This window comes from Chenopodium album, chromosome 20, assembly GCF_948465745.1.
Source record: "Chenopodium album chromosome 20, dcCheAlbu1.1, whole genome shotgun sequence".
In the NCBI taxonomy this organism is placed as follows: domain Eukaryota; kingdom Viridiplantae; phylum Streptophyta; class Magnoliopsida; order Caryophyllales; family Amaranthaceae; genus Chenopodium; species Chenopodium album.
The window spans coordinates 36,787,326-36,809,855 of NC_137853.1; the positions used below are offsets into that span (position 1 = coordinate 36,787,326).

The 22,530-nt window shown below is 34.3% G+C and overlaps 3 protein-coding genes and 1 pseudogene across 3 annotated transcripts; 2 read left to right on the forward strand and 2 right to left on the reverse strand.

Annotated features, from left to right (window-relative positions):
* Positions 1 to 83: 83 nt before the first annotated feature.
* Positions 84 to 4,041, forward strand: LOC145598913 (succinate dehydrogenase subunit 7A, mitochondrial-like). Its single transcript, XM_081655315.1, has 4 exons — positions 84 to 241; positions 370 to 438; positions 2,710 to 2,812; positions 3,693 to 4,041. Exons 1-4 carry the CDS (start codon positions 188 to 190, stop codon positions 3,749 to 3,751), a joined length of 285 nt encoding a protein of 94 aa, XP_081511441.1. The 5' UTR covers positions 84 to 187; the 3' UTR covers positions 3,752 to 4,041.
* A 5,456-nt stretch (positions 4,042 to 9,497) lies between these two features.
* Positions 9,498 to 9,830, reverse strand: LOC145597142 (large ribosomal subunit protein uL6m pseudogene; annotated as a pseudogene).
* A 2,548-nt stretch (positions 9,831 to 12,378) lies between these two features.
* LOC145597862 (LIM domain-containing protein WLIM1-like) lies at positions 12,379 to 15,229 on the forward strand. The gene is made up of 5 exons (XM_081654119.1): positions 12,379 to 12,719; positions 13,812 to 13,908; positions 13,998 to 14,035; positions 14,377 to 14,466; positions 14,567 to 15,229. Exons 1-5 carry the CDS (start codon positions 12,582 to 12,584, stop codon positions 14,861 to 14,863), a joined length of 660 nt encoding a protein of 219 aa, XP_081510245.1. The 5' UTR covers positions 12,379 to 12,581; the 3' UTR covers positions 14,864 to 15,229.
* A 659-nt stretch (positions 15,230 to 15,888) lies between these two features.
* LOC145597504 (uncharacterized) lies at positions 15,889 to 21,201 on the reverse strand. The gene is made up of 8 exons (XM_081653690.1): positions 20,982 to 21,201; positions 18,807 to 19,304; positions 18,194 to 18,359; positions 18,060 to 18,110; positions 17,763 to 17,945; positions 17,520 to 17,619; positions 16,719 to 17,356; positions 15,889 to 16,460 (listed from the first exon to the last, which is right to left on the reverse strand). Exons 2-8 carry the CDS (start codon positions 19,268 to 19,270, stop codon positions 16,110 to 16,112), a joined length of 1,953 nt encoding a protein of 650 aa, XP_081509816.1. The 5' UTR covers positions 19,271 to 19,304; positions 20,982 to 21,201; the 3' UTR covers positions 15,889 to 16,109.
* Between the last annotated feature and the right edge of the window lie 1,329 nt (positions 21,202 to 22,530).

The window sequence follows — 22,530 nt, forward strand, 5'->3', positions numbered from 1 at the left end:
AATTCCAACTCGTAGTTGAATAGTACTCGTTACGAATTGGGCCAATAACGGCCAACGGGGCGGATTGACTCGAGTGAGTAATAATTTATGAGCCGAACCAAAAGAAGAACAAATTGAAAACTTTTCACCAACTCCTCCTTCATCATCTCTACGATTTCCAGAAGAAGCTTTAAGCTAAACTACATCAATGGCGTCCTTTCTCAAATCTTCAGTTCTCTCTCATCTGCGATCTCATCCTCAGGTAATCCACAATTCAATCCTTCTCTTCTTTTCTACTTTTTCATTTTTAATTCATTTTTTATAATCAAATGCAATTCATGGGTTGAGCGATTCATAGTCTTCATTGCAAATAACTTTTCTGGAAATTAGGGGAAAGAGAGTTTGTTCGCGCAGCCAAGCCGGAAATTCCACATCGACCTCGGCGAGCGTGAGAAAGCTGTAAGTCTTTCTCTCTCTTTGATTTTGAATCAATTTTGGTGTCTCTTTGGATTTGTCGATCAATTTATGGAATGAATAATTGGCTAGATTTTTTGATTGATTAGGTCTAATTAGCTTCTTGCTGAGTGCTGTGTGGAATTGATTGAATTGGGTATTATTTGGAGTTATTGATTGTAGAATCTCAAATTGAATTGAATTGGGTTTTAGCTGAAATTGTTGATTTTTAACAGTATAGCATAGATATTAAATTGTTTACATCATAGATGTTTATTGGAGGGTTTGATGAGGATACGGAAAATTAGGTTTTGGAAAATTAGTGATATTGTCTCATTTGACAGTACCATTATTTAGGAATGTACTTGCATAATTGGTGTTTTGAACCTGTAGAGACAGCCATGCTTGCTTGTTTGTTCCATGGTATGTCCAAAACTCTAACTCTCCGGTATCCAAAAAAATTCTGAACAGACCCTTCCATGCAACGCCCTAGATGGCGGGTTCGTTGGATTTTACCTTTTATGTAAGGCTAACCCAAGCTTCTACCTCCTTTGCTTAGCTATAGTCAATGGGGCTTGAGAAACTCAAACACTAAGATCATTAAACATAGAGATCATTACCAAGTTTCAGCCAATTCAATTAGCATCATAAGCAATGATAAGTTCGATTTAAAAGGCACAGTATATACTGGTGCACTAGAGCTCAAAGGGTCTTTATGTCAATTCTAAGGTGCAAGGTGTGAGGCATAGCCGCATAGTTGCATGGATCATTGACTCTAGGCATAAAGGTTTCACTAGTATACTTTTAGATTGTTTGACAACATTTTGTCCAATATGAAACACTAACTTGCTATTATGTTGCTGAATTGTAGTTCTTTACCTCAATTAGCCATCTATTTTTAATATGGACCAGGAAACGGAGAATAACAGAAGCGTTTGATCTGGTTCACATGATTTCTTCTTGATGCCCTTACCTAATATGGTCCAGACTCTAGAGTTAAGTGACTGCATGAAAGGTGTCTTGGCTCTTGAGGCTCTCTTTTTAAAAATCAAGGCAGTAATCCTGCCCGTAGAATAATATCTAACCCTCCCCCTCATCCAAATTTAACTCAATTAACAATTCTTATATGAAGTACATGTACATGTCAAGAGTCAAGAGTAAGTTGTATCTAGCGGAAAGTCGGAAACTACAATTGGAATTGTGGACTAGGATTTATATATGTCTTTGATTTTGAAATGGCTATTCCATTGATAGTACTACGTGACCTACTTTTTGACACAATTTACATACTTCACTTTGACCATCATTAATTAGTTTTATATGAAGTACATAGAAAATAGTGATGTTGGATCTTGTTAGTTACTGAACGTATATTTTTATAAAATCAACTTTTTATAGTTTGTACTAATTGGGAGTTAGAAACAAAGTCGATATTAAAGGGCAAAGTTGTGCATTGGCAAATGTGCACTTTTAAAATGGAATAACTAAAAGAAAGTAGGGAAGTATAATACTTCATATTAAATTGATATATTAATTTACACTTACTATTGCATTAATATTATAGAATGACTTTTATATATGATTTATAATTTGCTTTAGAGGAAAATTTTGATTTACCTTATACACTATCATGGTGTTTGACTTGTTATTGGTTTGTGACCTTGTCGTTAACAAGAATAGCAGGTTTACTGGCACTGATGTAAATTATCTTTGATCAAGTCTCACAGTTTGTCTTGTTTATGCAGTTATTTTCATGTCAATCCTATATTTGCCTATTTATATGACAATGACACCTTAGGAAACTGTTATGAGTATCTCAAAGCTTACTAAAACAACTAATCTAGCTTTGTGGGAAAAGAAATCAGGCACAACTTTAATAGATTGTTTGACGCTCAATAGTTTTTTAAATTCTGCTTCTTGTGCTTAGTTTTTATTTGTTCTTAAGTGTCATTTGAATTTGTGTTTGTCAGTTGCTGATTAGTGACCTAATTTAGCAACTTTGAACTATGCCATAGTAGTTTGTTTGTTTTTTTTTTTTTTTTTTTTTTTTTTTTTTTTTTCATGTTGACGGGAAAAAATAAAAGCCTGTTTACAACTATGCTTTTTTCATAACACATCAACTTGATTTGCTAGAAGGTATTAAGTTATTAACCTACTACATTTTATTTGTAGAAGTTTTATGGCTAGAAGGATTGAATATCCATTATAATTTGCTGAAGAACTTTAGAGCATTTACTTTCTGTTGCATACTGATTTAGTTATCTAATCTCCTTACAGCTCTTGGAAAAGGACCCAGCATTGAGCCGGTTCAAGTCAAGTACACAGACTGTAAAGAGAATCAAAAAAGCAGGAGATGTTCTCACAATCGTTGTTATGGCTGGTATTCTTCTGCTTTCTACAAGTACTTTGAGACGTGCTGTAGTTTTGTTTGGGATTTTTCCTTTCTTTCTTCCTTTATTTTGGTCTTCATATTATTTTTATTACTATTTTTTTTATTTTGGGGGGGGGAGGGGGGGCAGTGGTTAGCTGCTGTGAGCCTGTGACAAATAATGTTGGATAAGCAACAATGACTTGTGCACTACTTACTATCTGAATGAGTGTGGCTGTTTCCGTCTTGTTAAGATTGCTATTGTTTCACTTGCACCTGAAATTTCCCCTCCCTGCTTGTTATAATCTGTTTTAGAACAATTGCTCTTAATTTTAAACTGGTAAAATCAGAAGGCGAAGACTTTTATTAATGAGCTTCAGAGCTTGTAGACACTTGAAAGTTATTAAAACAATATAGTCCACTGTGACCTTTTAACTTGTGTTATCTTTTTAATCATTATTACTTCTAAGTTAATGTTACTATTAGACTATTGGCTTAGGAGAAAGGATTGGGTTGAGTTTAGACTAGATAATTGATTAATTATGGTACCCTTGTTCTTGTAAATAGAGTTGGTGGCAATGTAAACTTTTGGAATGATGAAATCGCCACTCTGGATGATGGCATCTGAACACTCACTTTTATGTTCTGCTTCTTGCTTGTTTAGGCGCTTGGTTCTATTAGGCTTCCCTTCCCTAGGATTTTTGTGCATTTCCGAGTAGTTATATGTAAATCAGGGACCATTCTTACCAACTGAGAGGAACTCTCAAATATCTGTCAAAAAGTCATTTTCCTGGTCTTCTTGCGAGTTGCTGTGATGCTGTCATTGGAGTTTGCTGGTCTGGCTTCATCTTGCACCCTAACCTAATAGTGCCTTTTGTTGTCTTGCTTGTAGGCTGTATCTACGAGCTTTATGTTAGGTTTACTACCCGAGAGGACTCCAGGAAGCAGTAATGCTGAAGTACAAAATCAAGCATGAGTTTTTTTTTTGTTACATTCCTGTGATTATGGCTGGTGCTATCTGGTTGCTATTAGTAGTACCTGAATAAGTAGGCCCAACTAAGTCATCTTCAACTGCTTGTAGCATACATAATTCTTTGGCACTTTGGTTCTTTTCTGTATTCTGAAATTCACAGCTTTCTCCAACATCAATCATAAATAGTTTTCCGGTTTGAAGTATTGGATGAACTGATTACTGCTTGTTTGCCAAAGAAATTACAGAATGAACGTGTTTCTGGTTTCTATTGTTGCTAGCAATTTAACGCAGCTTGGAACACAGCTTCAAACTAAGGTTTATGTTGTTGGCTGTAGCTGTGTTACATGCTAAAAGGTGAACTCATGATACATGTTGAATGTTTTTTTTTTTTTTTTTTTCGTCTAATCTATTTTGCTATGTTCAATTGTTCAGCATATTAAGTCTTAACCATAAAATTTCAAGTCACCAAGTCCTACGAGTATTTATAAAGAATTTCTCAGACTAAAATCTTTGCTTTTTTTTCTTTTTTTTTTTTGTTTTGAAAGTAGTGGAGTACATTTCTGTTGAGTTGCATATCTTTCTATCTGTGAAGATCTTATTCAATTGCAAAATGGGTAACATTAGTACATTTGAGTACTTTGGCCTTAATTAATTATACTGGTATGTGCCACTGTCTTGAAGGGTCTCTATTGTACCTTAATTTGATTTTTTGGGTTTTTCATGAGTTCAAACAACAAAAAAAGCGTATCATTGGTATTGCTCTGCACGATTTTTCATCCATTTTGAAAGAGATTAACGGATTTTTTTTAACGCTGCTTTTTACGAGTAGTGTTGGAACGCATAAATCGTTAGTATCTGATTTTATGAAACATTTTTTGTAAACAACTAATAAAAACATCTAATTTGTGTTACTAGGTCGGTATTACAGGGGTTACTCTATTAATGTTATAGGGGTTACTTTGTCCGGCCATTTGGTGTGGCTTACAAAACGCGCTCAGATATATAATTCTTCGTACAAGTATAATTTTTTGGCTATTTTGAGTTGTAAATGATGATTTTTTGGCTAGCTTGAGATGCCATTCTATAACCATAATTATAGACATAAATTGATACTGAGTACATTGTTGCTAAAACTAGGTTCATATCATGCCGCCTTGTCATTTTGGTCATAAATCTTAGACACGAGGTCCAGAAGTAGCAAGTTTCTCTCTTTTAGACTGCTGGCATAGAACCTAGTTTCAAACGAAAATTTGAAGATTAGAAATCAATTCAAATGCAAAATGAAGAGCTACAAAGTGGAAACAGCCTGTTCTACAAACTTGTGATCGGAAATCAAGTGGATCTTTGTCTTTAACTGAGAGCAGGCAACCTGAGAGAAGGCCCCTTCAACTTTATGACTTCATCCTTGTAACGTATACCTATTTCTTTGTATGTTTCATGTGGCTTAACACTCCTAACAGCAGCAGCAAACTGATGCGTTCTTGCCATGTCGATTCCAGCACAGCAGATTATGTCAGGTTTAAAGCAAAACACACGAACAGCAGGCGGAACTGGCAACTCAACTTCATGGCTGTAACCCAGTTTTAGGCACAAGAGGCGACCATCTGCTTCAGCTCTGGCTTTGTAACCAAATCCTAATAGCCTTAGAATTCGGAAATACCTTGCTTCCATTTGATCTCACTAAACTCAAAATTAACCGATATTAGAGGTCAAACCATACACAAGTACAAACACAACCAGTGCATATTGGTTAAACATGGGTATTGGTCAGGTTCCCAAGCTAAAATTAATCGGAGTTACTACACTTTCAAAAACCTGTAAAACTTAATCAAAGATTAAAATTTTTCTATATCAAAAGTTTGAACAAAGTTTAACTTTATTTTATATTATACTTTCGTTCCACTTTTTGTGATTCTAATACAAGAAATTAGAGAAAGAACACAATACATAATCTTAAACAAGCATTCTAACTGCCGAAGTTCCACCACTCACCAGTCACAACAGAACGGACATATTAGAGTTCGTTTGGTATTGAATAGTACATATAATGAATCAATAATTAATCATACTTATTAATACCATGATGATTATTAAAACTGATAACAGAAAAGGAAAAACATTTTTTTCACTGTTTTTTTTCTTTTGGTGTTTTGTTTTTATAAAACCTAAAAACTAAAAACGAAAAACAATGCCAAACAAACACTATTACAAGATTACAACTTTCATCAAGCTAGAACACTTGTACGAATACATTATTTATGCTCCCTTTACTTTTTTTTATAAGCTAGAATTACTATTTTCGACCTTTTTTTATAAACTAAAGTTCCATTTTTGGATATCTCTTACAATTTCATAAAATATCTTTACAAACTAATATCTTCTCTCTTTCTTACTTTATCTTTTTCCACTCCTTCAATGGACCATACTCCCTCTCACACCACTTTACTTTTCAATAAAATAATAATTTTTTTTTTTTGACAAGAATAAAATAATAACCTTATCTACTCTACTATCATCTCATTTATCAAATCTCCTAAAACTCTGCACAATCTCATATCTAGCTTATAAAAAAAAGGGAGTACATTACCAGCAGAAGGTTTAAGGTCTTAATTGGTGTATTCTAATCATCTGATTATCAATTAATTAATTTTAAAACTTATTTTAGTTGTCATCTATACTTGGATAAACCTTATTAGAACTTAATTTTTCCTAAACTGAACTTATCTAAAAATAAGGTGAACAGATTAGACTCTAACTCACTTTTATACTCCCCCCCCATTTTATTTTATTTTATCCATTTGGAATGTCTCAATCATAGAACCAAATCTTTGACCAATAATTAGACTAGTTCCAATATAAAAACCTTCAATACTTTCAAATTTCAAATTATATTCCACAATTTTTCAACTTTAAAGCATTCTTGTACATCACATTATCATCCGTTCATCACTAACTTGAAGAAAAGTGATTAAACTATCCTTTAATAGTTGATCACACATACTAGCAACTACAAAATCATAACAACTACAGTATTTAGGATCAAATAATTAATCAATATCGACAAAAAATTGAAAAAGTATCATATTATCGATCAGTGAGAATTAAGTGCTACCAAAAAAAAAAATCCCATCAAAATTATCCTTTTGATCAATCTAAAATCAAATTAATTATGGCAATTCATACATGAGAAGTTAAAAAATCAATATAAATTTCCAAATCTAGAATTACTGATTAACAGGCACTAGTAAGCTATAAAAATAATTTTTTTTTTAAAAAAAATAAAATAAAAGGGTAAGATTGTGATCAATATTGGCTTACCGGAAGACTGTTAAGCAGTGTCCAATTGCCGGTGAGGAGAAGTGAGGATTTTAGGGGTTTAGGGTTTAGATGTATGGCTGGAGAAATATATATTGTAAATTTGTAATTAAGCAAATACCTTAACACAACTACTTGTAAACTTGCACCATTTGACCTAATATAAGTATCAACAAAAATCACCCAAATCGGCAAACCCATATCATTGGTTTTATTTTACTTGCGCCTAGACCTGTCAATTGGATCGGTCGGTCGGGTCGGGTCACTTTGAGTCACGGGTCATTTCGGGTTGGGTCATAGGTCGAAAAATGCTCAATCCTAAATTCCTAACCCAAAGTTTTGGATTTTTATTAAAAGCTGATTTTTACAAGTAGTTGTGTTGGAACACATAAATCATTAGTATATCATTTTATCAAACATTTTTTGTAAACAACCATAAAAACATCTAATTTAAATCCAACTGTTTAAACTAGTTAGGTGAGATGATTAACCAACAACTAAACAAGTTTTTCATATATGATCAATTTTCAAAAAATTTTGGTCACCAATTAAAAATCGTTGGAGTATGCTTTGGAAACAGTATGAAGTATTTGATTTAAAGCATGTTCTTTTCGGCTTAATTTCAGTTCGATTAGTTCAGCTTAGTTCAGTAAATGAGAACAGACCTTTAGTTAGCCATTCTATACTTCATTGGACAAGAATTCTGATTTATGTCTTTGCTTACTAGTAAGCAATCAATGACAAAAATAAATTAGGACATATGAATGATATACAGTATAGGCCTACTTTCGGCTTTATAAAGGGGGGGTGTGGTAGGCAGTTTATAATTTTTAGTCACACTTCTAGATTATTGTAAAGTGGCATTAGTCCAATCTGGCTACTAAGAGTATTCTATTTATAGAAGGATTATATTTTATAATGCAATCGAAAGTTTAGGAAATTAATTCAGTTTAAATGGTACTGTGGTTAGGTCAATTCCCACTTTTGTAGGATTAATTAGACTTTTTTTTTCTTCTTCTTTTATAAGTAAAAAGAGAGTTACGAAGGGGTAAAATGCTATAAAAGGAACTCGATCTCAATTTTTGGATAATACGACTTTTATGCTTTCACTTTTTATTTTTATATATACTCTCTCCTCAACTACATTAAACTTGAAATCATCTTCTTCAATTTTCAATTTCCAACTACATTAAGCTCAAAAGAACTCGATCATGAAATAAAGGAGTAGAACTTTTGTTTGTGGTTACTCTCTTTGTCCATTTGCACAAGATTTCTTCTGTGTTATATAGAGAGAAAATATATAGGTAGATGAGTGTGAGAGCTAACTCGAGAGAAAATATAGAGAGAGAAAAATTCTTAAAAAGGAATTGGTGCAGATAAATTGAGACATCCCAAATTGGAAATGGTGCAACAAATTAGCTAGTACTTCGTATTTTACTAAGTAATATTCATTCATAGACATTTTGTTTTCTCCTTAGCTAAGTTCAAGCAAGGCACTTTTGTTTTAAATTTTTTAAATGATCAAACCATATTAATAAGCCCTAAAAGTGGTACTTTGGTTGGAGCCCATAACTTTGCGCCAATAAAATTTGAAATGTGGAACGTGACAAATGCCTAATGTGTGATATTTGAAATAAATACTGCTGGTGACAACATATTTTGCTCATTATCTAATTTGACCTCATTGCTTGCCAAACTAATTATCAATTGTATACGTGGATGTATAATTATTTATACGAGTAAGATTTTTGGCTACTCTGAGTTGCAAATGATGAATTTTTGAGTTGCAAATTTCTTTAAACATGGTAACTTTATTTGTAAATTATAATAAAATTTATTATCGAGTTGCTCACAAGCTTATCGAAGCTCAACTACTCGTGCTTGTTAATATCTCGAGTCAAGCCAAATCGAGTTGACTTTTGACCGAGCTTTGACTGAGTTGAGTTCGAGTTGCTCGCGAGTTGCACAACTCGATTAACACCCCGGCGTAAACCCAAGTTTCAACAGAAAATTAATTGATCAAATGCAAAATGAAGAGCTACAAACAGCCTTTTATAAACTTGTGATCGAAAATGAAGTGGATTTTTTTTAACAGCATAGCCTAAAGAAATGATAAAGGAAGGAAGAAAGTCGTAAAGTCTGATTAAATTAACAGTTGTGTCTTCAAAATACAGAGCACAACCTTGAGACTCTGAGAGCAGATCCCTAGCAACATTTTAGTACAGCTCTTATCTAAAAGGGCTTTTGAAAAAAATGCTACTACCTCCGTTGGTATTATTTGAGAGAGAAAAAATTCCAAAGTTGCAAATAATATGTAGCAGAGGTAGTACATGAAATTCAAAGATAGACATTATTCGAGTTGATCTAAATTTCTCATGCAGATTCAGCATTTCAGTAACATATACCATTTCAGTATATGTAACCTTTTTTCTTTAATCTGTCCCTCTTTCCAGGCTTCATCTTTACGACTTCATCGTTGTAACGCATACCTATTTCATTGTATGTGTCATGTGGCTTAACACTCCTAACAGTAGCAGCAAACTGAAGCGTTCTTGCCTTATCGATTCCAACACAGCAGATTTTGTCAGGTTTAAAGCAAAACACACGAACAGCAGGCGGAACTGGCAACTCAACTTCATGGCTGTAACCCAGTTTTAGGCGCAACAAGCGACCATCTGCTTCAGCTCTTGCTCTGTTACCTTTTCCTAATAGCCTTAGAATTCGGAAATACCTTGCTTCCATTTGATCTCACTAAACTCAAAATTAACCGATATTAGAGGTTAAACCATACATAAGTACTTCGATCTTCACCTTCAAATGAAAAACTAGTACAAACACGAAATTAAACAAACAACACAATGCATAATCTTCAACAAGCATCTAACTTCCCAAGTTCCGCTACTCCCTAGAGAACGAACATATTTACAAGATTACAACTTTCATCAAGCTAGAACACTTATTACAGTTGTACAGATACATTGTTTATACAATTACTATTTTCTTAGGGTTTTTTATAAGTTAATAGTTCCTTTTTGAAAATCTCGTACTTCCTCCGTCCCATAATTACAGGCAAATATACTATTTTGGGTGTCCTAGAATGTTCCTCCTTTTACTAAAAATAACATACCTAAAAAATCATTACTTACTTTTTCTCTTTTTCATACAAAGTACACACATACCCAAACAATCATTACTTACTTTTAAAGTTTACTATACAATATTCTCTACTTTTTATTATCCCCATACAACATTATTCACTTTTTATCTTTTTCATACAATATTCTTCTACTTTTTCCATCCTCCTTAAAAACCATACTTTTTAGAGTTATTTGTCTGTAATTATGGGACGGAGGGAGTACAATTTAATAATACTAGAATATCTTTAGCCAATAATGTACTCACTAATTCACTGTTTTTTACTTTATCATTTCCCATTCCTCTAATGATACTCATTCCTCTCACACCACTTTACTTTTCAACAAAATAATAACCTAATCTGCCCCCACTATCATCTTATTTTATTAAATCTTCTATAACTCCGCGCAATCCTATTTTCAACATATAAAAAAAATGGAGGGAGTACATTATAAGCAGAAGGTTTGAAGCTTTAATCAAAATGCATACATAAGTAAGGATGAATTCTATTCACTTGATTCTGAACTTATTTTACCTTATTAAAACTATTTTTAGTTGTAATTTGTACTTGAAAAATCCTTATTAAAACTTATTTTTCCTAAACTAAACTAATTTAAACTTAACCTAATAAGTGAAAAATAAGGTGAACAGAATAGACCCTAACTCTCTTTTATACTTTCTCCCTCCATTTTATTTTATTTTATCCATTTGGAAGGTCTCAATCATAGACCCAAATCTTTGACCAATAATCGGACTAGTTCCAAACTTCCAATATAAGACCAAAAAAAAAATGATTAAAACATTCAATACTTTCAAATTTAAAAGTATATTCTACAATTTTTCAAGTTTAAAGCACTCTTGTACATCACATCATCATCCGTTCATCACTAAAGAAAAGTGATTAAACTATCCTTTAATAGTTGATCACACATACTAGCAACTGCAAAATCATAATTACTACAGTATTTAGGATCAAATCATTAATCAATATCGACAAATATTTAAAAAAGTATCATTATCATTCAGTAAGAGCTAAGTGATAAAAACAAAAAAACCCATCAAAATTTTCCTTCTGATCAATCTATTAAATTAGATTCGTACATGAGAAATTGAAAAAAAAAAAAAAAAAAATCAATATGAATTTCAAAATAAAACTGATTAACAGGCACTAGTAAGCTATAAAATAAATAAAATTAATTTTGTGAAATTGTGATCGATATTGGCTTACCGGAAGACTGTTGCTAAGCAATTGCCTGTGAGAAGAAGTGAGGACTTTAGGGGTTTAGGATTTAGGGTTTAGAAGTATGGTAGGAGACTAGGAGTAATGTTGAAATTAAGAAAATCTTGTAGGGTTTAGAAGTATAGGGGGTTTAGGGTTTTATTTTATTTGCGTCATTTGACCTAATAATAGTGTCAACATAAACCAACAAACCTATATAATTGGGTTTTATTTTACTTGAGCCATTTGACCTAGTAAAAGTTCCGGTTTTTTTTTTTTTTTTTTTTTTTAAAGACCTAGTAAAAGTTATTATAAAATCCTTGTGTCAATGAGACCCTTCAAAGAATAAAAAATACTCTATTAAATTGTTGCTTATTTTTATTTCATGACAAAGTGAACAGTGTCATGAAATGATTTGCTTTTAGTATAGGTTAATCAATAGATCACATTAAGTACTATTCATAAAAAAAACACTCAATTCATATTATTGATGCTATAAAAACACATGTTAGAAGTTAAAATGTAAACCGAGCACAAAGTTTTGGCTCATTATGCATAAGTTATTCATAAAATGCACTTAAAATCCGAAGATTGAGACTAATTTGCATATTCCTAACCCACTTTCGATCTAAAAATAATGACATAAACGTGTACATAGTTCAATCAAAAATTTAAGTATTAATTTTAAAAGCACAAACCTATCATACTGTATACTACTATAGGCATACAAACTACAGTACCCAACCCGAACCCAACCTGATCAACCGACCACCGATTTGCTAGATAAGTACAAATGTACAGTATGCCTATGACTATTATGCGAAATGACAAAAATAACCCCAGGTTGAGAGGCATTAAATTAAATTTTGCAGTTTTTGAAAATAAGTTTAGTCTGAGCTGTAACTCCAACATATGCAAACTTTGTCATCATAATCTCATAAACACCCAAAGTCATATTTTTACATAAAAGCAGAGCAACAAAAAGTCCTCCAACTCAACAATTTCTAGAGAGAGAAATTAAAACAGGCAGAACAAAAGAAAAGCATCAAAGAAACAAAAGTTTACAAGTTTTCTAATTCAAATCTTCTGGGTTTTTTGTGAAATTAATCACAGAATTAAAAAGTCAGGACAAAAAAAAAATGGCAAGTTTTGGAGGAACAACTCAGAAGTGCAAAGCCTGTGAAAAGACTGTATATTTGGTTGATCAACTTACAGCTGACTGTAAAGTTTATCATAAAGCTTGTTTCAGATGTCATCACTGCAAGAGCACCCTCAAGGTTTATTTCTTTTTATTAATGAAAACTTTAATTTGCATTCATTTCTATGTTATTTATGTAACCTGATTCATCCTTTCGAATTTGATTGTTAGTGTTTATTGAATGGTTTTTCAATTATTTTCTAGATGAACAACTTGAATCACCCTTTCGAATTCGATTATTAGTTTTGTTAAATAGATTAAAAAGGGTATTGTATAACTCAAAGTTTATCTCTTGAAGATGTTGATCATGTATTCTTTGATATTGTTTGAACTTGTATTTTATTTTATTTTTTTTGAAACCAACTTGTATTTTATTTTATTTGGTCAAGATTAATGTTTTGATTTATTTTCATTATTTGAGTGTTTTGGGGTAGGTGAATAAATAAGATCATTAGACCTTTTTTCCCCTGAATTTAATTTGTTTGGGTTTTACTAAAAAAAAGGATCTTTTTGAATTTAAAGACACTATTTATATTGACTAGATTGAATTTGATTAGGTTCCAAAGAGGATTGTGGATCAATAAGAGATTTCTAGATTGGTGGAGTGTTCAGTTTTTGAAATTCTCTGTAATAATGACAGTTACTTTACTGTTTTTAATGTAATTTAAGGTTGTTACAGCTAGATTATACTGGATGCTCAATAAAGTACTGTATTTGGTACTATAGACACTACTTCTTGTTCAATTAAGTACCCTTTCCACCTTTTTTTTTTTTTTTACAATTTACTAATTTTAATACATAAATTAGTTTTTATGATGGTCTTAACTAAGCGCGGACTTGTAAAATAGAGTTGATCATGGACAGGGAGGTGGCTTAATAAGTCAGCCTGTTGCTTCGGCATGAGGCTGGAAAGGTGCACCCAAGCCCGGTATAATCAGGCCAGGCTGAACCATACTTGATCAACTTTACTCTAATAAGTCTGAGACAGTAGCATATTTCAAAAAACTTTGAGGTTAACATTGACAATGCCATTAAACTTTACACTGCCAAGTTTGATATGATTGATCTTATCTGTTTCATATTGTTTCGTACAAACTTATTTTCATTAGTTTGGATTATATTTTTTGCCTGATAAGCTGCAATTTAATTTTCTTTTGTTTTCCTTTTGCAGCTGCACAATTATAGCTCCTTTGAAGGGGTGTTATATTGCAAGCCTCACTTTGATCAGCTTTTCAAGATGACTGGTAGTTTGGACAAAAGTTTTGAAGGTGAATCTTTTCTTCCCTCTTTATGGTTTCTCATGTGCATCGCGATACCTACACTTTAGTAACGCTTTTGTAGCTTTTATTCTTTGCAGCTGCTCCAAGAGCTGTAAGAGAAAGATCTTCTGAACAGGTAAGATGCTTAAACTTAAAGTGGCTTATTTCTTGATGTTTCCTTTCCTCTTTTTATTTTTTTCAAAAGAAGTCAATTTTTCTAATTAATTAGGAGACTAACTAGAGATAACCATCCTGAAAACCTTTAGTAAGCGAACTGTACGTAGCTAAACAAGTTAGCCTACTATCATCATTTGACCACCTGTTATTTGACAAACTGTTATGCAATTAACCGGACTCTATGGGAAGGCCTTCTGCCTCTAATCTTAGAAAAGGTTTAAAAGGAGGAAAAAAAATTGTAGCAGAAGTAAGTTTATAGTCTTTATCCAATTATACTGTCTAAATTGATGATCTGAGCAGGTTCAAACCAGTAGCAAAGTCTCTAGCATGTTTGGTGGTACTCAAGAGAAGTGTGTCTCTTGCCAGAAAACAGTTTATCCAATCGAAAAGGTGAGACTTGAATTTAATTACTGTAATTTCTACATTTCATATCATATCTAAAGCTTTCTGAGCATTGAATGGTAATTGGTATATATATTTCGGCTTTCAGGTGGCAGTTGATGGCAGTTCTTATCACAAGGGATGCTTCAGATGCTGTCATGGAGGATGTGTTATCAGCCCTTCAAATTATGTAGCCCATGAGCATCGTCTGTACTGTCGACACCATCACTCCCAGCTGTTCAAACAGAAGGGTAACTTCAGTCAATTGGCAACTCAACATCATGCTAATGGAATTTCTGATGGGGTTACAAATGAAGTTTCTAATGGGGTTACAAGTGAGGTTACTAATGGTGTTGCAAACGGAGTAGCTGAAGGGGTGACTGAGAACACAGTGGCCTCGGCCTGAAAAAGCCTTATATGCTTATCTTTATAATGTAATCTTTGCTTCAGAAGATGCTACTTCTGTAATTCCAGAGTGAAATGCAGCTTGCTGAGTAATGAGTATAGTACTGAGAGAATTTTCCCACGCGTGTTTTATACATATTTCAAGCATAAAGAATGTATACTACTGTTGTATTTCTCGCCTTTGAATTCTTCTCTTCTCGAGTGAATTTTGTAGCATCAGCACTTGATTGTCAGGTTGTTTATGAACTGTTTGTTTATCAGCTTATTGAACTTCTCAGACAAGTCATGAAATCTAGGGATTGTATGTAGTATACAATTAGTGTTATAGGATTCAAAATATTATACAGTCTCCCTCCATTCATGAATAGGCCATGTTTGATCCGTATATTTTGTACTTCATATATTGTTAATATTAAGTCTTACATGTAGATGAAAATGAAAATGAAAATAAAACTTGAAATTCTTTTATTATAAATGTGGCTTTTACTATTGCTTCCCCTTATTCTAATGAATATTCTGCCTTTATAAACCCAAATTTTTTTTCCCTTCAAACCGCACATCACTGTATTTTTTTGGCTGATCAGTATGACAGTATCAGTTCTTAGTAATTCCGAACTGTAGCCCGCACCTCCTATTTATTCAGGGCGGTGATTCAATTCAGATATTCAGTCCTTGAGTTGGGCTGCTTGGTTTATCCTTCACCTGATAGGAAGATGGCAATAGTCAATGAAGAATGTCAATATGTATTACCTGAAACTTCATTAGTTCTGCTCTTTTCATTTCTCGAATCCTGTACATGTTAGCTCTGTTGTTGAATGTGGTAGTTGTGCTTTAAATAATCAGGTAGTCGGGGTAAGGAAACTCTATCAATGTGAAAAGATTTCACATACAACTATTTGTGCATCACATTATAGCTATACCTGATAATTACACCTCCAAATAGAGGATAATACAATATCTGACATACAGAGTACATTGCAACAGAGGATTTCTCCTATAATGGTATACCTACTTGGGATAGATACGTAATTCAATAAAATTTCGGCGTGATCATATAACAAATGAAAGCAACATTGATTACAAGTAGATTATAACTGCAAGTCAATAGCCAACACAAAATCATCAATTGGCTAAGAGACGGTTGCTACATAGAATAAGAGAAATGATGTTTTCTCATGCAAAATTATATGAACAAAAGTATTACAGGCTTACAGAAAATATGTATTCTTCCATTTGAGTTAGAAGATTTAGAACCCAGCCCAGCCAGCTGGTTGAGAAGCTGTATTCTTGCTTGCTAACTTATTTGAATCCCCAAAACGTAGGGAAGTACTACCTTCGCCAGATCTAGAGATCCTAGAGCTAGCAGCAGGAACTGCAGTGAATCTTTCATTTTCAAATCCCCATCCATCTTGGGTTGATCCAGTTGAAGCACCTTGCTTGCTAGAGTGACCATTCCTGGTCCTAACAGATTTAGATGAATCAGCTTGAGATGTCGGTGAAGGGGCAAATGCTTGCCATGATTTCAATTCTGGGGTTGTGGAATTTTTGTCAAGCAAACCTTGTTGGAGCTCTAACACTGTGCCTTCGTTTTTTGCTCTCTGACATGATCAAAGTAAACTATGTTAAAACAAAAAAATTAAACCTTTAGTACAACTAATTATACGAAAGATCTCCATGAAGGAAAGATGTGATGTTTCATAACAAGATGTGTAGCCTTTATAGCTTTTAAGTGACTCATAGTATGTCGAAAGTTTACGTTTTCTGGAAGACAAATTGATACTTTAAGGTTATTCCCAATAAAGCTCTCCACACTGTTATGGAGTTCTTTTTGTGTATGGAGGGGTGGGGGGTTATACCTGAGAAGTAGCGGCTTTACTGCTGGCGGATGGTTGATTCCTTGTAGACTCCATTTTAGGTGAAGGAGTTCTGGAAGCCAACGCTTGCTTCAGCTCCTGTAGTTCTTGTCTCTGTGATCGACAAATTGCAGTAAGCTTCTCATACTTTGAAGTAATTTCTGCCTTCTCTGCATTAGCTTGCTTCAATTGCTCCTGTAGTCTATCTATCTCAGCTTCCAAGGAATTATCCTTCTTTGATTTCATGTCATTGCCAGTAGGACTGAGTTTAGATGTGTCAAAATCAGCAACAAAGCTGTTGAAAGCCTCATTCTCAAAAGTTGAGGCACTACTAGACTTCATTGGATTAGCCTGACTATTTTCCCTCCCAGAAGGACTGGCTTTACCATGCAAATTATATTTCTCTGACCGGCTCCTATCTTCTTTCTGGGACGGCTTTTCATCATCAAATTTCGGTGCACCTCTTTCCTCTTGGACAAGAGTATCCTTAGCATGCTCTGTGGACCAAAAAGCACCGCCTACAAGCCCACCCCTAGCAGTGTTTGAAGTCGACAAATTAGTTGCTTCACTTGATGATGGTACAGGTGGCGGGCTTCTCCGAGGCACTGGATTTGGAGTCCTCGACATAATCTTGGAGATACCTAGTGCAACCAAAAGGGTTGTCACAAATTTAAAACTTCAATGAATTATGTTCAAATTTTAAAATATGAGCTGACGTAAAACTCTATAATCTCAAAACGATAAACTTAACATATCAGTTAACACCAATCTTTTAACACATCTACGTGAGTGACAGCTGAATACCTTCAGTTATGTCAGAAGCTGTTTCACGCATATGAGGCGGCCGATCAGGTAATGACTTCTGTGATCCGACAGGCAATTGCTCATTGACACGAAACCAGACCTATAACCATGAGCACCACAATCAGAAAAGCCCCTTAACACCACTATAGTGCTAACTATTAAGAAAACAGTACCTATATCATCGATACTGATGATCTAAACTAACCTAAGTTCATGGAGATGCCAATCAAGCTAAGTGCTTGCCTGTGTGATATCTGGTCTGTACTCTGGGGAAGAGTTGAGCATGTCTCGAATTATATCAGTGATAGGCGCACTGTATTTTGGTAAATCCGGGATACGGTAATTTCCATTCAGAACCTGAAGCTTTGACTCGCCATCAAATGCTGATTTGAAATAGCAAATACGGTAAAGCAAACAACCAAGAGCCTAGCAAAAGCAAGGAGATATATATTAGATGCTAACTCATAAATTGTACAAGCTTGTGAAGTTGTGATGATACAGTTTCATGCTTATAGACAAACATGTGGAATATCAACTTACCCAGATGTCCACTTTCTCGCTAATGAGATCTCTTCTGTAAAGATCCCACATCTTTCAGACAAGAAAACATGAAAATGTCAAGTTCAGATTTTGATTTATAACGCAAAGTATGAATGCATGAAAGTATTTTCAACCTCAGGCGCTCTATAAGCAGGGGTTGTGTGCTTCCTTATGTTGTCTTCTTCAATGCCCATTTCTTCAGGTTTTTCAAAGCGCTTGTGATTGGTAGAGGTGCTTCCAAAGTCACACAATTTCCATAGCCCATCTGAGCCCAGCAAAAGATTCTCTGCCTTCAAGTCACTGAATTACATAATGAAGGAAAAGAAAACAGTTAGCAGTTGGGCACTACAGTGTAAAAAATGACAAAAATAAAAATCTGGCCAACTGCATTCTTCTTTTCCGACACTAGAAAAGAAACTATTCCCGCATTACCAACCTTGGGTGTGAAAAGAAGTAAAAAAAACTTAAAAGGCAATAAATTATTTATATTCACAAAAAAAATTAAATTGATAAGTTTTATGAGAAGACATGTAAGCATATCACAATATTCATTTTAAGAGCCACAAATAGCCATGCGATGCGGAAGGGTTTCAGATTTGAGTCTTAGGTGCCACGCAAGAGTTTATGAGCCAGGCTAGCTACCAGGAACAGCAGAGTTTGTTGCTAGAATACAGGAATGACCTTAATTAATGAATCAAACAATAACCTGGCATAAGTACATAACCAATCATATACACTGCTTATTACCGGTGGGCAATCGGTGGAGATTGGCAGTGCATTGCAAAGACTGCATTACAAACATCCCTGAAAATTGCCAAGATTTGTTTCTCTTCAAAGTAACCAGTTCCCCTACTCTCCAAGACATTGACCAGAGACTTCTCACAACATTCCATCACAAGAAGTGCTTCTTTTGTCCTACCCATGTCCAATATAGTATGAGAATAAAGAGTAACTACATTAGGATGTCCTTTGAGAGATTTCATCACTTTAATCTCCTTCATTACTAGGTCCATTGATTCCTGGTCATTGCATATGATATGCTTTAGAGCATACTGCTTTGATGCATTTGATGCATCCTTAGCCAAGTAAACACAAGAGAATCCTCCCTCAGCAATGACATTCTTGACTTGAACTTTTATGTCACCGACATCAAAAAAGCGGCCCTCAAGTCCTGTTGGTTCTTTCTGTGCAAAGGGCTTAAACTTCCACATGGTAGATGCTCAATACAAAGTGAAACAAAGCACACTGCAGGCATACACAAAAGTTAATTTTGAGGATTTTCCATCCAATAATGCTGTAAACTTCTTCATCTTAGGAAAAATTTACAGACTAGATACAAATTCATCACAACCAATGAAGTTCATTGCTGCTGCCAAATCAAGACAGAAGACAGTTCATATATCAAATAGATCAACACCAACATCAATATTTCACCAGGCAGATAAATAAAAAATGATGAGGATATATGAGAGGTGAAAAGGAAATGTTATAGAAATTATGTTCACCTATCTTGGGAGCCTAAATAACTAAATCACATACTGTTTATTGATAAGCCATTTCCCAAGGCCAGCTGGCCAAGTTACTATATCATCCTGGCATTCTTTACTTGAAAGAAAATGTTAATATGTTATGTGAGTAAATGTAATATTTACATGATTTTTCTGATATTGTATGAATTAATGTTAACTTTCACAAAATTTAGTCGTACATTAGCCCAGTTCCTTGGTATCTCCACAACGAAACAATTTCTAAAAGCCCCACCTCCATTTGCCCATAAAGATGCTAAGTTGCTAACAAAGAAACTTCATTCCATAATCTTACACAGGAAGCAGCACCTCCATTAAAATTGTGTGCATCCCGTTTTAACCGATTGGTCCACGTGAAAGCTATTATAACATTTTGCCACAATATCTTCCTCTCTTTCCCCTCCCTTCTAAACCCCACAAATCGAATAGCAGCCAATATCCAATATGATGATTTCAGCCTAATACCTGTTTCCCCTCGCCGTGGAGGTTTTGTGGAATGGTGGACCTAATAAGCCTTTCCCCATTCCTTTTCCTCACACTCTTATCCATCTAGTTACATACAGACAGGATGACTCCAAACCAACCTTTCATGTACTCTCCTTTTCTTTTCTGAAACCAATAACTCATCCAAAACACCCTTTTCCATTAATTAAGTGGTACAAGTCCTATGAAATGCACGTATTCATTACAACAACATACAACAATAGCACTTCCCTTCCTATAGCGTAAACTACTTGTCTAAAAGCATAATTCATTTCTTAAGAGTTAAACCTCAATTTCCATCATAATTTGGTCTACTACCCTGCAACATATAAGTCGCTTGCTAAGACCGTGATGAGATTAGGTTTTGCGTGTAATTTCGCCAAGAAAACTTTCTGCATTATTCCATCTCCAAATAAGTCCATCAAGATAGGGCAATGCAGTTTCCATCTTCAAATAATTCTCTCAATACTACATCCGAAATGATAATGAAAGGTAATCTAAAATACAAATTTGCAATTAAGCTTACCCTAACCTTGGAATACTGACATACAAGTTCTTCCTAACAAAATTACACATATATAACACCAAGTACTATTATGATTTATTACCGCCAACCAAATGGGTCGTCGGGATACAAAACCCGATTACGAATTCAGCAAGTAAGTTCAATCCACATCAAAATTAATTTCAATATCCAAAAGATCTAACACAAACAAATCAAATCAAATGCAATTACATTCTAGCTTAGTAACTAATTGATTCGATGATTCAGTAATTCACATTTACTTATTGTAACTAACACCAAACAAACATTATGAGCAACTTAGCAACTTACACTATAAATAATGAAATTGAAGAATAAAGATAAGCTAAGAAATTAAATCAGATAAAAATGACAGAGATTAAATCTAACCTTTTGCAGTAAAAATCGAAGTGTGTAAACTGCGAATTTCGTCAAGTAAGAAATAGATCGGAATTAGTAGATGTTGATGGGTAGATTGCTGGAAAGCAAAGCAATGGAGGAGAGAGAAAGAGTGATCAGAAAGGTGGAGAGAGAAAGAGATTTTAGATCTGAATTAGGTTATCTCCGCGTTTTCGCTAATCATTCCTACTTTGATGGATTAACATGATTGTGTGTAAGATGCAGGAAACCAAAATTATAACTCAATTTCACAATAAAACCAAAATTAAACCCCACTTGAGCACTTCGTACCCGCCGCATGGGCCCGCATCCCTACCTCACACTCATATCTATATATTGTACTTCGTATAAAACAAAATTAAATAATGTTTTATATAAAAAATAATTATGTAAAATAAAATAATAGATATAATTATGTGTAATACACTTATTTTATAACTAAAAAAAAGTGTGTAATATTAATAATTATTTTATTTGTTGCAATTTACACGTAGTATTAAATATGTTGGATTGTGTATTGAGAGGTGGATCTTAGGTGGGATTAAGTGGGGATGAATACCCAAGTGGGGGGTGAGGCAGGGATGGTTTTGGAATTATACCCGCGCAAGGCGGGGATAGGGATGAATTTTAGACCCGTTGCGGGATGGGATGAATATATTAGGTGGGGATAGGGATGGGAAGGCCAACATCCGCCCCAACCTGCCCCATTGACATCCTTTTTAAAACCCTTAATTAAAAATATATATATATCCCCTCCAACCCCTTATTCACCACCCCCCCCCTTCACCGTTAAGTCCTCTACTAACCACCTTTTCGCTTTGCCCCTCGAAACCCCTTCTGTACACCCATTGTGGCTAGGGTGGTAATTTTCGATGATGGGTGGGGCTGTTCGGCTATACTAGGGGTTTTAAATGGGGTAGGTGGGGCTTTTTTTTTGGAGGTGGTCGGGTTTTGGCAGGCGGGTTTAGTTTTTGGTGGATGGGTCTTAGTTTACAAGATGGGTCTTGTTTTTTGGTGACGGTGGGGGTGGGGTTTTGTGGCTGGTGGGAATGAGGTGTGGGGGATAAGGGTGGTGGTAGAGGTTGTTGATGGGGTGGGTGTTTCTTTACGGGGTGGTAGATGGGGGTTGGTAGAGTTTTTTTATAAAAAATATTAAAATCAATTTCATTGATAAGAAAATTGAAAAAATAAAAAATTCACTCTCTCCGTAATTTAATTAGATGCTTACTATTCTTTATTATGTGAGTAATAACTACTAGAAATATGCATTCAATAAAGGGGCGGAGGGAATCATCAATCAATTACATAACATTAAAGGCGAAACTTAAGGACACTTGTCAGCATATTATTACAAGTTTTCCCTCCAAAATTCATTGTCTATAACCATTATAAAACATGCAAAAGAATTTACTGTAGCTGGTGAATAGTACTTTGTGGTGCTATTACAGTCTTGCCCCTAAAATTAATGCATTGCCAATTTTGCCCCTTTACTTGCCCCTTTACTTGCCCCTTACTCTCTCACCGACTTCTGCACCTTCTT